Below are 15,737 nucleotides of genomic sequence, written 5' to 3' on the forward strand. Positions count from 1 at the left end.
AGACTTTTTAAAAAAGATTTTATTTATTTATTTGAGAGAGAGAGAGCACGTGTGCACAAGCAGGGGGAGGGGCCACCCAGGCACCCCTAATTTGTAGAGATTTTTGAAGATCAAATATGGTCATGTTTGTGAGAGTTTTTATGACTTTAAAGTTCTGTTATGTGTACATTATTATATTTGATTTATATTATTTATTTTTATAATTTATATAATTTTTTATAATATATTTATATTTTATAAAATAGCAGAGGGTCCCATATGGCATTATATTCACTAATAATCACTTTTTAATTTTTCCTTACTTGATTATTTTGTCATATCTATTGTAATTCAGTAATAATTTTCACTAGTTGTACATAAATTACCTTTTAGCTTCTTAACTGTCAGGTTATAGAAATTTCCTCTAATACTTTATTAATTACTAACAAATTGGTATATTAATTCTTGAGTTATCATCTGCTAGACTATAGGAGGTTGTTTTCAGTAAATTTGCTTAAATTAGAGACATGCGTGATCTAATCCAAGTGTTTCTATGTAATGCAGATTTCTAAGCCTCTGTTCTCTGTTTTTTAAATGTAGTGAATTAGATGTTATGTTTCTTATTACAATAAAAATATTAAACATTTGATTTTGATATATAAAGATTTTTAAAATTAATGTATTTAAACTATCTTTCCAGTTAATTCCATTTTTATAAGTATTTATACTATCTTGTTCTCAAATGGCTATTTATGTACATATCATTGTAAGTATTTTTACTCTGTGTATATGTATGTGCATGCCAGTATATATACATGCACTTTATTATATTTATATATATTTATTAAATTTATAGATTTGTTTTATACATATCATAGGATCATAGAATCAAAAAGACGTGTATATGTGTATATACATATTTATACGTATGTGTGTGTGTGTGTGTATGTGTATATATATACCTACACATATTTATAAACACTCATAGACACATACACACATGAGTTTTCAAACTCTAATACCTATAAAAGCCAGGCAAATGACACAGAAGAGTCGGGACTGTGGCAAATAGGAAAGTCAGGCCCCAATTTAAATCTAACAGTCATTACTCAACTCCAGCCAGTTGTCATGTAGACATGTGGGCCCAATGTTCCAGGATCTACCAGTATTTCAAGATTATGGATTTTATGCATATCCTCCCAAATGTTTAGTGTTGGCAACAAACTCAAGACTTTATACAAGCATCATATGAGCCAAACGGCAACACATTCTGTGGGCTGTTTACAGCCTGTAAGCTACCAAGTCACAAACTTCTGATACATGAATATACAAACAACAGAAATGTGTCCTTGTATGTGTAATCTGATAGGTTCTGTTTTAGACATACTGAAGTTCCTCTTTGAATTTGGGTTATAACAAGATAGAGAAAAAGGGTAGGGAGTGGGGCATCTCTTTCCCAGAACAAAGTAAATCAGGTAACAGAGTAACTGTATACAGGCGGGCTTTTAAAAGCATGTGTACGTGGGGGCATCTGGCTGGCTCAGTCAGTGGAGCAGGTGACTCTCGATCTTGGGGTTGAGTTTGAGCCCCACGGTGGGTGTAGAGGTTACTTAAAAAATAAAGTCTTTAAGAAAAAAAATATGGGTATGTGCACAGTGTAATGAGGCAAGCTGATAAACATTTAGTAAAGAAATATATAAACTTCATTGTCTTTAAAACACAAAGTTCTTTTGATTCTGTAGTTTAAATTTCATGTTTTCCTACTGTAGTTATGAGTTTGTTAGAAAATGATCCCAAGCAATAATTTAGTTCATTCACATAAGGCCCCTTATTCATGAAATTTTGTTCTTTTTAAGTAATATAACTATTCAATCTAACTTAATTTAATCTTCATTAAATGGACTTTTTCATCATATTAAGCATTCTCCTTCCCTTTTCTTACGATTTCAGAGTGACAGAAGCTTAGTGTAATATGAAAAGTTAGAATATCAGATATTTGTGAATAAAAATTAAACTAAATGGAAAAGAGAGTTAGTAAAACATTTTAATTATTTTTGTTAATAACAAGGGGTAGTGATTCTTTGGTATATGGGGAAGGTATTAGATTTATAGTTTGCCTTACTATTTCAGGCAATTAAAATATCTCCTTAATTATACTTTTAGCCTCCCAATAGAGAACCAAATAATTTTAATTGCTTACAGGCAATTATTTAAAAATATTACTAGAAAAGTTCATGAAATCCTCAAAGAAATTATTACGAAATACTCCAAAGAAATATTTTCAGCCAAATTTATTTCAAGAATACAGCCAACTTTAGATTGTGGCTGGACTGAATATCTGACTCTGCAGTCTTAGATTTTGTAACAGTCTGCATAAGAGAAGAAATAATTTTTTTAAAGATGTATTTATTTAGAGAGAGAGAGAGAGAGAGAACGCGCACGCGCAGGAGGACAGGGCAGAAAGAGTGTTAAGCCAACTCCACCCTTAGCGCACAACCCCATTGGGGCACGGAGCCAGTTGCAGGGCTTGATCTCACAACCCGGAGACCATGACCCCAGCTGAAACCCAGAGTCAGGCGCTCAGTGGACTGCACCACCCAGGCGCCCCAAGAAGAAATAATTTTTTAAAAGAGGGTTAGCACTATTCTGGAAGTGCATGTCTGTCTTCTATGATCTATTTATTATAACATTTAACTCTCAAAATACAGACTTATTTCCCTATTTCTGAATGGGGGAGGGGGACTCATTGTTATATCAGTGTGCTGACTGCAAGCTGTAGTTACATTGCATAAGGCCACACTGAGATTTTTTTTTTCATGTAACTTTAGAGCTAGAATGACCTTACCAGTTGTGTGGCTTATCTTTCTTATTTTACAGATGAGAAGATAGGGCTCACAGATGTTTTTTAATAAATTCCGTAGTTACTGACAGAGCCATAGTTAGAATTCATACCCTTTAAATATGATCTCTTTTATATTATGTCTTTATTGTTTTCCTCAAAAACAGACATTTTCTCTCTCTCTCTCTGATTTTTCACTGTTGCTTTGTTCACATCTGGGAACCACAGTTTAGTGGAACTCTCTTTTTATAGCAATGCCTTTTTTCCTTTCTCTAAAAACAAATATATATGTAAATTTCCAATAGATTTAATAATCACTTATACAAGATTTTTTTCTTTATTTACACTTTGTGAGCTATGTTTCATGTTTTGGCCTAGTTTTTTAATTACCTCTTTAGTTGTCTTATTAATAAGCTCTCTATTTTTGTTTATTTTCACCTTTGTTCTTAATTGTGTTCTAAAAGATAGTCCTTTTGTACCTTTAAACTTATTTGGTTAGTGACCTAGACTAAAGGAATACTGCTAAATTCTGTAGTACCAAAGATGGCTTACCATGAGATCAGCATCTTCAAGTTTTAGGAATTCTTAAGATAGATTTTCATGCTTTATTAGATTTTAACCTTATGGGAGATCAAATTCATAGCTCTCTCTTAAAAATAAAATTATCAGCCTTCTAGATCAGAGATAAAATTCTTTTTGTTTGTCCTGTCAGACTTTAATAATTTAAAGTAATAGGTCTGTAGATGGTTATTTTCTTATACCTCATTTCCTTTTTTTTTTTTTAAATTAAGGCAAGTGGTCAAACTCTAAAAGTCAAAAAACTTCACGTCAAAGGAAAAAAGACTAATGAGTCAAAGAAAGGCAAGAAAGTAACTTTAACAGGGGACACTGAAGATGAAGACTCCGCATCTACAAATAGTTCACTAAAAAGAGGAAACAAAGACCTGAAAAAAAGGAAAATGGAGGAAAACACTTCTGTTAACTTGTCAAAACAGGAAAGTTTTACTTCTGTTAAGAAACCTAAAAGAGATGACTCCAAAGACCTCGCTCTTTGCAGGTATTATTTCAGTTTGCGTGTACAATATATTTATACCATTTCATTTTATTTGTGTAGAAACTTTATACTATATTAAAGGTGACTCTGTGGGGCGCCTGGGTGGCTCAGTCGTTAAGCATCTGCCTTCGGCTCAGGGCGTGATCCTGGCATTCTGGGATCGAGCCCTGCATCAGGCTCCCTGCTCCACTGGAAGCCTGCTTCTTCCTCTCCCACTTCCCTGCTTGTGTTCCCTCTCTCGCTGGCTGTCTCTCTCTGTCAAATAAATAAATAAAATCTTCTTGGAAAAAAATAAAAAAAAATAAAGGTGACTTTGTGACAATTTAGATGAATAGGAAAATGTAAAGTCTATAGTGTAAATAAATGTATTCATCTTTTAAAATAAATTAATTTGTATAGTTTTTATGTGAAAGATTATGAAAACTAAGTTTTTAATAAAAATAGATAATTCTAAAGCATAGATACTGATTTCAAACATTATTTTTTTTTTTTTAGTATGATCCTTACTGAAATGGAAACTCATGAGGATGCATGGCCTTTTCTACTTCCTGTAAACTTGAAACTTGTTCCTGGTTATAAGAAAGTTATTAAGAAGCCTATGGATTTTTCCACAATTAGAGAGAAATTAAGTAGTGGACAGTAAGTAAATAATTTCAGTTCAATATTTATTGAATGCCTAATACCTGCTGGGTACTCTTCTAGTGAGCCAAAAATATATTAATTAAAGGAACTGCCTTTGGAGAAAAGGGGTGTGTGTGTGTGTGTATGTGTGTGTGTGTGTGTTTGGTTAGGGTAGTGTGGTCTGGAAGACAAGTCCATTAAAACTGTTAAAACAATTAAAAAGCAGTGTGATAAAGCTGCCTTTGCCTTTGGAGGGCCACCAAACCCAGCCTGAGAGGTAAAGAAAAGTAACAGGGAAGGCTCCCAAGGTAAGGAAATGACTTAAGGTGGAGCTTATATTGTACATCAGTGGAATATTGATAATATTTCATGTGGATTTAACAAAAATTGACTATTATTTTCAGATCATGACAATGTAGAGACTAAAGGTCATTGGAAATTTTAAATTAAATTAAAATTTAATTTTTTTAAATATTAAAAGTTTTATTATGGGTTGTTGGAGAATACTAAAAATGTATTTATTAAATGTGGAAGAAAACTATTATTTGCTCCTCTCTACCATATTTTCTTTGTGATCCTACCTGAAGAGTAAAGTGCCTTCCTGGCCACAGTTACTGTTTGTTAGACCACCTCAAACTCCTACCAGAGTAGCAGCTGTTAGTGGAATTTACTTGATTCTGAACAGTGGCCCATTTTGGAGCCCCAGAAATGAGGCCGTTCACTTACAAAGTAAGCCCACACGAAAGCATTCCACATGTGAATGGCCAGGAGCTGTGAGCTGTGCGTGTTCTCTTCTTCATCTCCTTTGCTGCTCTTACTCCTTATTACTGGTTTAGCTTAATGTACCCTGTGACCATAACTTCAGGCAAAGTCACAAAAAATATGGAGAAAGAAGGAACTTTACATTGAAAGAATATCTGTAAAGTAGATTTTAATTACATTATTAGTGTTGTTATTATGATTACCATCGTAATGCAGTATGTTACTTAGTTCCTCCTGAATGTTTTTTTGGTGAAAATCACTGTGCTCCATAATTTACATTCAATTTCTAAGAGTTGAGTAGAACTTAACTCATAATGATCAGTGTCCTTCTCACATGTTTCAAAAGATTATGTCTGTTTTATTTTTTAAAAAAATTACAGAAGGGACCTGTGCAAATTCAGAAAACATTTAAAACCATTAAAACTCTTGGTTCTCATGTGAACCAAAAAGCAATAGCTCCTGTCTAGATATGAACTAGTTCTTTTGCTTTTTCTATCAAAACAATCAGATGTTTAAGTGGGTAGCATAACGGACTTCATGATCAATACAGCCAGGACAGAGACTTACACAGAAAGGCTTTACGTGTGTCTCCAGTTCCTGGATGGAGGGTGAATCTGAGCCTCAGTGTGTGGTGACGAGCGCTGGTTGTTACACGCAGCTAGTGAATCACGGAACACTACATCAAGCACTAATGGTGTGCTGCACAGTGGCTGACTGCACATAGAGAGACAGGCCGGGCTCAAAATCCCCAACGTAAACTCTGACACAGAGCTTGGGTGTTACCAAACATTGGTGTTCCCTTTTGAGAATGAGTCCTGGTGAACGGAGGAAGTCACAGCAGAGGCAGGCAGAGAGAGGGAAGCAGTTCTATGGGTGTTTGTGATGCCAGTTCTGGGGGAAGCAAAATTTAGTAGGTTCAAGCTCCTGTAACTTCAAGTTGTTTAATTAAACCCAAACTAATAAGTTGGAATCAAAACTCATACACAGTGTTTCAAATGTTTAAACTAGAAATTTGTCAAAAAGAGGGGAGGAAGTACTTGCTTTGATGAGTCTTTCTGGGTTCCATCAACGGTGGGAATAGTATTTGTTTCACCTAGAATCTCACCTAGAATTCTGTCCTGGATTCTAGTCTCCCCAGCATTAATCATTAACCTTTTCTTATAGTAAGGAACAGTCTAAAGAGATAAATATTTCACACAGTAACTTTTAAATATTTTATAAAAATTATTCCCACACGTGCTGTATGATTCCATTTATATCAAACTTCCAGAATAGGCAAGTCCATAGAGAAAGATAGACCAATTAGTGGTTGCCAGGGATGGGATAGGGAAGAATGGGAAGCAACTGCTTAATGGATACAGAGTTTCCTTTTGGGGCAATGACAATGTTTTGTAAGTAGATGGAGGTGGTAATAGTAAATGTTGTGAAGGCACTAAATGGCACTGAATTGTCCACCTTAAAATGGGTAACTTTGTTATGTGAATTTCCCCCTCATTAAAAAATAACAATTCCCAGAAGAACAGGAAAATGCGTAAGGTTACATAAGGCCTGAATGAATTTTGTGAGCTCATTCCAGCTAGAGAAATGTTATTTTATTATTGCACATAGCAGAGGGAAGTGAGAAGTGGAAGACTATACGAGGTATCCTGTCAAAGAAATAATTCCGCTTTTATCAGGTCTCAGAGCTTCAGTGTGTATGTCAAGGGGTATTTCTAATACGTAAATTACTTTAGTATTTGGCTTACCATAAGTTAGAATTAATTTAAATTTAATTTTCCAAAAGCTCTCTTTCAAAATGTATTGGTTTGGCTTGGGCTGGCTTGAAACAAACCATTTCTTTTTTACCAATGAGTTTAGGCAGATTCATTCACCTTTCTGTTCTCTTCGCCGTGTTTTTACAGAGAAAGATGATTGGGCTTATCCCACCAAAAAAGCACTGAAGCCACAGCACTTCTTATGGAAGGGCAGGTCTTCATAATGTTATCTCTGATACAGGGAGAGCACTTTTTTTTTTTTTTTTTTTTTTTGGTGCCTGTTTTGGATTATCATCCTCCCGTGCTTGAGCAAAAGAGCACGTTTGAAGAGAAAAGAACAGAAATGGGAAGTGGGAAAGATTTAACACAGAGCAATATATCCTGGGATGTATGTAAAAGCTACAGGGCAAGTGTAATGTTTATAGTGCACAGGAAGCATTTCCATTATTTCTACTGCAACTAAATAGTTTTGAACACGGATGATAGGATACCACAACTGGTCAGAGGAACTAATAAACCAGTCACGTGGGATGAATCCTGGGACAGTGCGCTGTGTACAGGTCAAATAGGAAATTGAATATGGGGAAAATGCTGGTTAGTTGAAATATATCTTGATCTTCAGAGAAATGTGTTTTTTCCATTTAATCTTCTTAAATCCTATATGGTTCAGAACACATGCAATTTTTTAAATGTTCATCTATAAGACAGTGTAGTATGTTTTTATCAGCTTAAATGTAGTTATCCTAATCTTTTTTTCTGTTTTATTTTTCATTTTACCTTTTATTACCTCTTCAGTTGTTTATAAAACAAAGCCACCCTATAAAAACCACCTCTAAATCATGTGTTTTCTTTCAGATATCCAAACCTTGAAACCTTTGCTGTAGATGTCAGGCTTGTTTTTGACAACTGTGAAACATTTAATGAAGATGATTCTGATATAGGCAGAGCTGGCCACAGTATGAGGAAGTATTTTGAAAAAAAGTGGACAGATATTTTCAAAGTGAGCTGAAGTTATAATAATCCTTTTTTCCTTTTAAACGAGGACAAATGAGACCAGCAATGTGAACTGTATTTAGATAAATGTGCAAGGCACATACATAATGACTTTTTTTTTCCTTAAAATAAGTATCACAAAAAAAAAAAGTATCAGAAGAATGATACCATTTTTAAAGGCTTCACTCCTACAACAACCAAGGCCCTTGGTTATTGGTTTGTGTGATTTATCAGCTGATTTAGGTAGAACAGGGAAGCACACCCAAAGAATTTTCAAAGGAAAGGGTGTTATAGTGCAATAGCAGTTAAAATATATCAAATCGCACTGAATATTCAACACCAGAGCTCTAATGTGGGAAATGGTTCTCCTTTCCCTCTCAATAAATATCTATTTTTCATTTTTTTACTTTGTAGTTTATTTTTTAGTGAATGTATTTAATTTTATGAATTATTTATGATTAAACCACATCCAGAATCTTCGTTTTCTGTGAAAAGGAAGAACTAGAAAATTGCTTTAAATCTTGAAAATACAACAAGGAATGTTTTAAAATATAAAACAAAGCCAAGTTAAACTGTTTACACTGATGTGCTATAAAAGCACCAAAAATAAACTTTACTGTAGAGTTACAAGTACATTTATATATATATATATATATATGTTGCTGCATCACTTGTGTAGTTAAATTGTATTTCAAGACAGTGAAGAGAAATTGACATGTATATACTGTTCATTATTGTTTATATTAAGTCTTGTTTTAAATATGTATTATGTGTATATATTGTTTGGAGACATTATTGTTTATGCCTTAGAAGGACTGTAGCATTTTATTTTAGTCTGAAGGTAATTACAGCTCTACGGCTTGTACAGTAATTATCCTCTACCAACACTGTGGCGTCTCCTTGATCTTGGTAGTGCCTGCCTTTGAAACAGGGTGTAGGGGATATTAGTTTTCCATTTTTCTATTTTGTTATATAATTTTAAGCCACCAGGGCCTAAATTAAAGTATAATCATTTGTATCCATGTGGAATAAAATTGTGACAATTTCCTACACACACAGTATTTTTTCATAGAAACATTTCCTTCCCATTTGCCTTGCCTCAGAAATAAATTTAAAAGACATTTGTAACCACTGTGTTTTATCTACTGTGTGTTGTGGTGGCCTGTTGGAGGCAAATAGATCAGAATTTTTTTTGTACCTATGTAAGAGTACTTGAAGTTTTATTTAAAATCAAATGTTGTGGAAAAGGTAGCATTCTTTTTTTTAGGAGTGTTATTTTTCACTACTATGTGTGGCACGGATACAATAAAAGACTTTTACAAACTAGTTTTTTTAGTTTTTCTTAATGAACCTGAATATATATTCTTTTCAAAAAGATAGTTAATTTAAATTTGATTTTTACAAAATCCTGAAGGAGGAGCAGCAGGAGGACTATGTAGTTCAGTGAACATTGGGCTGGGTGGAGGAGGGTGGTTTTAAGTCAAGTGTTGTGCCTTTCATCAGCACCTGAGCCTCTCTGGACCACATTTTGTTGTTGTTTTCACATTTTCAATATGAAAATATTAGAATACATTTTAAAAGTCTTGTTCTGATATGAGAAATGTCCCTATTGGTAGACATGTAACCAGTTGTCAGTAGTCAATAAGAAAAATTGATTATATAAATTAATAAGTCATGAGCTACAAATTCAAGCATTCATGAAATATGATTTGATGCCTTGCTGGGCTGAGGAATCACTGGTGAACAAGACAGGCACAGGCCCTTCGTGGAATTACGGCCTAGTGGAGAAGTGGTCCTGAGACGATGTCCTTAGAGAATGGCTTTTAGTAGTGAAGGGAGAATAGAAAAGTTTTGAAGAAAATATTCCTAACTTTAAAATGCTTCGAAGCCACCAAGTATTTTCCAAAATTTCTAGATTGTTTGTAGAGACTGATATGAAAATCAGCTGTTATTATGTAAATATGTCGGTTTCTGTTAACCAAATATTGCACTTGCACCTCAAGGGGCTCGTGCTTAATCAAAAGGACCATGTGGAGAAAAGAACAAGGTGGTGCTGTGAAGAAAGTGTTTGGTTTTGGGCTTACAGTTATGCCAGATGCTCCATGGGGACTCTTCTTCATGGGGGTGTTGTGCCTTAGGGATGATACATGCTTACGTTAATTTATATTAGATGGTATATAAGCAGCTTGATAATAATATGTCTAGTATCTGAGGAGTTCATAAATGAGCAATAAAATACTTAAACACACAAAGCACAGTTTTTCAAGAGTGATAATTTTCTTTTAAAAATAAATACGGTATCTCTGAAAAAAAAGAAAGCTTGGTCAATATGGCTCCTTTAGACCGGTGTCTTCATTGTTACTCAACAGGGGTAGCTGTTCGAGAAGTGGGCATGATCAGAAAAGGGCAACTGGTCTAGGTAACAACTGTTACTATACATTTGTGGATCATTTGTTCTGTGAATGAATCTTGCAGTCATAGTGCCCTGGGTTGGGTATATCTTCAATAAACCAGTATCATTGTTCTCTTCAAATATAAAAAGTTTTCCTAACCCTCTGCTATCACACAATTACAAGTAAACACAGCCTACTTTAATTAAGATAAACTAGGCTTTAGCCTGAACCTTCTCCATGTTAGTTTCAATTGCTCTATAAATTATAAAACACTAGCTTGCCCTCATGATTGGATTTAGATTATCACTCAAGTAGTAACCAACCAGAATAACCAAACAGTGCACTACTATTAAACACAGAAAATAATCATCAGTTTGAAACTGTATGTAGAGAGTAATTTAATATTTATTTAATTGATAACCATAGTGAAAATTAAGTGAAAACTTATCTAATTGAACTCATAAGAACTAACTTACATAAATGCAGGGTGATCCCTTTTTCTTGTTTCAGCCCCCAAATGAAATCTGTTAGAAGTAACTAATTTTAATCAAAATTATGAAGGCTCTAATCTGTCCTTGGTACCCCCTCTGTGCTCCTTCTCTTTTCCATCACCTCCATCCTCAACTCCTTTGAAGGAATTTAAATCCTATTCATTTAGCTTCCCAGTAAACACATCCTCAAGGAAATCTGGTATCAGTCGTTTACTCCTACAAATTTCGTGGGCTACCTCTCTCAAGGTTATTTGTATCTTAAATATCTCCATTTAAGTAATGAAAGAAGTTTGTGTTCTGTTAAAAGAATTTCATTCCAATAAGGAGACAAAGGAGGTATTTTTAAGAGAATCAAAATTTTCCTTCCACAGGAATATGACTCATAAAAAAATACACACCGGGAAACTAGTAGAACCTTACCTACTAGGAAATTTACTTTAGTGAGATCTCTTAACCCTGTGTGGGCTATACTACTACTCTACCTTAAAGAGAAAAAAAAAAAATCTTTTTAAGCGTCAGCCATATAAAATTGAGGTAACTCCTTTCCTCAACTCATGTCACAGTCTTCACCTTATTCTTATAAAACCCTTCTTTTATTTTTTTACTTCTTCACTCAGCAACTCTTCAATTTCTTTGTCCCACATACAAGTATTTTTAATGTATCTTTTCAGTTAACCTTTTATATATTCATTTAGCAACATGTGTATCTTTACAAATAGTATGACAAATCTTGTTTTTAAACTTCTATCAGTTGCATTACGCTATAAATTTGTTTTTCTATTTCTTTTGAATTAAAAAAATATGTAAATCTGGTTCATTACTTTTGATTGTTGCAAGGTATTCCATCACAGGCACATACCACATTTTACTTTCAGATTTCTCTTAAGAATGAAAACTTGAGAGGCACCTGGGTGGCTCAGTTGGTTAAGCATTTGACTCTTGATTTTGCTCAGGTCATGATCTCAAGGTCCTGGGATCAGGCCCCAGGTCAGGCTCTGCACTCAGTGGGGAGTCTTCTTGGGGATTCTCTTCCTTTTCCTGTGCCCCTCCCCCCTGCTCACTCAAACTCTCTCTCTCTCTCTCAAATAAATAAATAAACCTTTAAAAAGAATGAATACCTAAGTTGCTTGCAATTTCTTGGTCACTGCAAATAATATGCAATGAATGTTGTCATACATATCTAAGATGTTTCCAAATGATCTTTGTTTTCTGGTATGCATGCCCTTGTATAATCCTTTTCCACATTGTATCAGGGTTAGCCTGTGTGACCAACATAATAAGGCAGAATGATAGCCTGGGAATTCCCAGATTAGGTCATAAAATACATTTCCGCTTCCACCTTGTTTTCTTGGATCATTTGCTCTGGGTAAACCCAACTATTATGTTATGAGGACACTCTAGCAGCCCTGTGGAAGAGCCAATAGCTGGGACCAACTTGCAAACCATATGCAGCACCTTAAATGTGGATCCTACAGCCCAAGTTAAACATTCAGAGGCCTGGAGCGCCAGCCAACATCTGGACTACAATTTCATGAAATACCCGGAGCCAAAACTACCCAGCTAAGCCACTCCTGAGCTGTTTGGTTTTTTGTTGTCGTTGTTGTTTGTTTGTTTTTATTGAAGGATAGTTGACATATCAGTGTCAAATGCACATCATAGTGATTTGATATTTTTATACAGTATGAAATGATCCGCATGATAAATGTAGCAACTATTTGCCACCATACAAAGTTACTACAATATTATTGACTACATTTCCTATGCTGTACACTACATCCCCATGACTTTATTTTATAACTGAAAGTTTGAACTTCTTCATCCCTTTCACCTATTTCACCCCCCCCAACTCCTCTCTCCTCTGTTAACCGTGTATTTACTGTATCTATGAATCTGTTTCTATTTTGTTTTGTTTTTTCACATAAAAGTGAAATCATACAGTATTTGTCTCTGACTTATTTCACTTAGCATAATACTTTCTAGGTCCATCTGTGTTGTCACAAATGGCAAGATTTCATTCTTTTTTATGGCTAAGTAATATTTGTGTGTGTGTGTATACACACCTTATCTTCTTTATCCATTTATCTGTTGACAGACATTTAGGTCGCTTCCATACCTTGGCTAATGTTACAATGAACATAGGGGTGCATATTTCTCTCCAAATTGGAGTTTTTGTTTTCTTCAGATAAGTACCCAGAAGTGGAATTTCTGGATCATGTGGTGGGTTTTAATTTTTTGAGGAACTTCCATACTGTCTTCCATGTTGGCTGCACCAATTTATATTTCCAACAGCATACAAGGGTTCCCTGTTCTCCACCTCCTAGCTAATACTTATTATTTTGTCTTTCTGATAATAGCCAATCTAACCACTGTCAAGTAATATCTCATTGTTTTGATTTGCCTTTCCCTGATGTTCAGTGATGTTGAGCACCTTTTCATGTGGCTATTGGCCATCTGTATGTCTTCCTTGGGAAAATGTCTATTCAAACCCTCTGCCCATTTTTTAATTGTTTTTTTATATGTTACGTTGTGTGAACTCTTCATATATTTTGGATATTAATCCATTTCTGGATGTATGACTTGCAAATATCTTCTCCCATGTAGTAGGTTGCCTTTTCATTTTGTTAGTGATTTCCTTCACTGTGCAAAAGCTTTTTATGTGATGGAATCCCATTTGTTTATTTTAGCTTTTGTTGCCCTTGCCCGAGGAGACTGGTCCAATAAAATATTGCTACGTCTGATGTCAAAGAGCTTACTTAGTATGTTTTCTTCTAGGAGTTTTACTGTTTCAGGTCTTATATTCAAGTCTTTAATCCATTTTGAATTTATTTTTGTATATGCCATAAGATAATGGTCCACTTTCGTTCTTTTGCATGTAGTTGTCTAGTTTTCCCAATACCATGTATTGAAGAGACTGTTTGTTCCCCATTGTGAATTCTTGCCTCCTTGGTCATAGATTAACTGACCATATACGGATGGGTTTATTTTTGGGGCCCTCTGGTCAATCCACTGATCTAGGTGTCTGTTTTGTGCCAGCACTATACTATTTTGATTACCATCACTTTGGATTATACTTTGAAATCCAGAAGCACGATGCGTCAGCCCTTTGTTCTTCTTTCTCAAGATTGCTTTGGATATTCCAGGTCTTTGTGTTTCCAAACACATTTTAAGATTGTTCTGTTTCTGTGAAAAATGCCATTGGTATTTGGACAAGGACTGACTGAATCTATAGATTGCTTTGGATACTATGGACATTGTAACAATATTAATTCTTCCAGTCCCTGATCTCGGAATATCTTCCCATTTATTTGTGTCTTTCATCAATATTTATAGTATTTGGTTTCCAGGTCTTTCACCTTTGTCAAATTTATTCCTAGGTATTTTATTCTTTTTGAAGCAATTGTAAATGGGATTATTTTCTTAATTTTTGTTTGATAGCTCATTATTAGTATATAGCAATGGAACTGATTTCTATATGTTACTGATTATTAACTCATAGAAACTATGAGATAATAAATACTGTTGTTTTAAGTCACTCAGTTTTGAGTAATTTGTTACACAGCAATAGAAAGCAGACGGTGTGTGAGAAGAGTTTCTCTCGGATGTACACAGATTGGGTATGTGCACACGTTCCCTGCTATCAGCATAGTGCTCTCCAGATGATTGCACCCCTCTACTCACCTCCCAGCAGTGAAAGAGGATTCTTTTTCTCTACCTCACAATGAGTGTTCAATATTTGTACGTATTATTTTTCACTAAAAATGTATTACAGATTTTGAATTTGAATACTGTGTTTTGAAAAGTATCAAGCAATTTATCTACTCATATTAGCAGCTTCAAGTTTGATGTGCATCTTTGGAGTTTTTTAAAAATGTAAATGTCATTTCTAACCCTATCTGCTTTCTAGGGACTGTAAAAACTGCACCAAATTTTATTTTCAGCCAGTGATACTCAGGAGATGAAACATTTATATTTGCTCTAGTTAGTTGGGAAAGCTGATATTGCTAAAGAAAAAGCTCAGGTATGTGTAGGTGAATAGAAAATATTGAGAATTCTTAGGAATTGCTGGGGCTTGCATAGGTTTATGAGTTGCTATAGAAAAAGTAGTGCTTGGAAGTGTGGTGGGTAAAGAGTTGGCTAAATACAGGGTTAGAGGAAAAGCTAATTTGGATCCTCTGGACCTTCATTGGAAGACGGTTTTGCACCTTAGCATTTAAATCAAGGGGGAAGGCAGGGGCATCTGCGTGGCTCAGCTGGTTAAGCGGCCGACTCTTGATTGCAGCTCAGGTCATGATCTCAGAGTCCTGAGATCAAGCCCTGCTTCTGGGTCCCCTGTCAGCAGGGAGTCTGCTTGAGATTCTCTCTCCCTCTCCTTCTGCCCCTCCCCCCCACTCTAATAAATAGATAAATCTTTTTTTTTTTTTAAGTTAAATCAAGGGGAAGGCAGTAGCAAAATTAATATCTGAGATCTGTTTGTAGTTTCTCTACCTTGACCATATATGTGAAAATCATTTGGGTTGTTGTCATTGGATGACTAAATAAAAGCGTTGTGAGGTAAAAGTTGTATGTAGTTCATTCTTGAACTTACTTTTTTTAAGATTTATTTATTTGAGATAGAGAGAGAGTGTGTGTGTGTGTTTGTGTGGACTCAGGCGAGCAGGGGAAGGGGCAGAGGGAGAGAGAATCCTTAATCAGACTCCTTGCCGAGCAGGGAACCTGATGTGGGGCTCAATCCCAGGACCCTGGGATCATCATTTGAGTCCAGGGTAGACATTTAACCAACTGAGCCACCAGGTGCCCATGGTTGGGTCTTTTTAAATGTTAAAATAAAAATAATGCACATTTGTTGCAAAG

General features: G+C 35.0%; 2 protein-coding genes across 2 annotated transcripts in view; both read left to right on the forward strand.

Moving 5' to 3' along the window:
* Positions 1–9,328, forward strand: part of BAZ2B (bromodomain adjacent to zinc finger domain 2B) — a 404,062-nt gene extending 394,734 nt beyond the window's left edge. The window contains exons 37-39 of the mRNA XM_040644603.1: positions 3,610–3,875; positions 4,368–4,511; positions 7,865–9,328. Of these exons, the coding sequence (XP_040500537.1) occupies positions 3,610–3,875; positions 4,368–4,511; positions 7,865–8,018 (564 nt within the window). The 3' untranslated portion in view covers positions 8,019–9,328. The remainder of the gene's footprint in view (positions 1–3,609; positions 3,876–4,367; positions 4,512–7,864) is intronic.
* Positions 4,373–15,737, forward strand: part of WDSUB1 (WD repeat, sterile alpha motif and U-box domain containing 1) — a 56,951-nt gene continuing 45,586 nt past the window's right edge. Inside the window, exon 1 of the mRNA XM_040644637.1 lies at positions 4,373–4,511. The gene's annotated coding sequence lies outside the window, so the exon portion shown is untranslated. The remainder of the gene's footprint in view (positions 4,512–15,737) is intronic.

The sequence above is a fragment of the Ursus maritimus genome, unplaced genomic scaffold (genome assembly GCF_017311325.1).
Source record: "Ursus maritimus isolate PB19 unplaced genomic scaffold, ASM1731132v1 scaffold_1, whole genome shotgun sequence".
Lineage (NCBI taxonomy): Eukaryota > Metazoa > Chordata > Mammalia > Carnivora > Ursidae > Ursus > Ursus maritimus.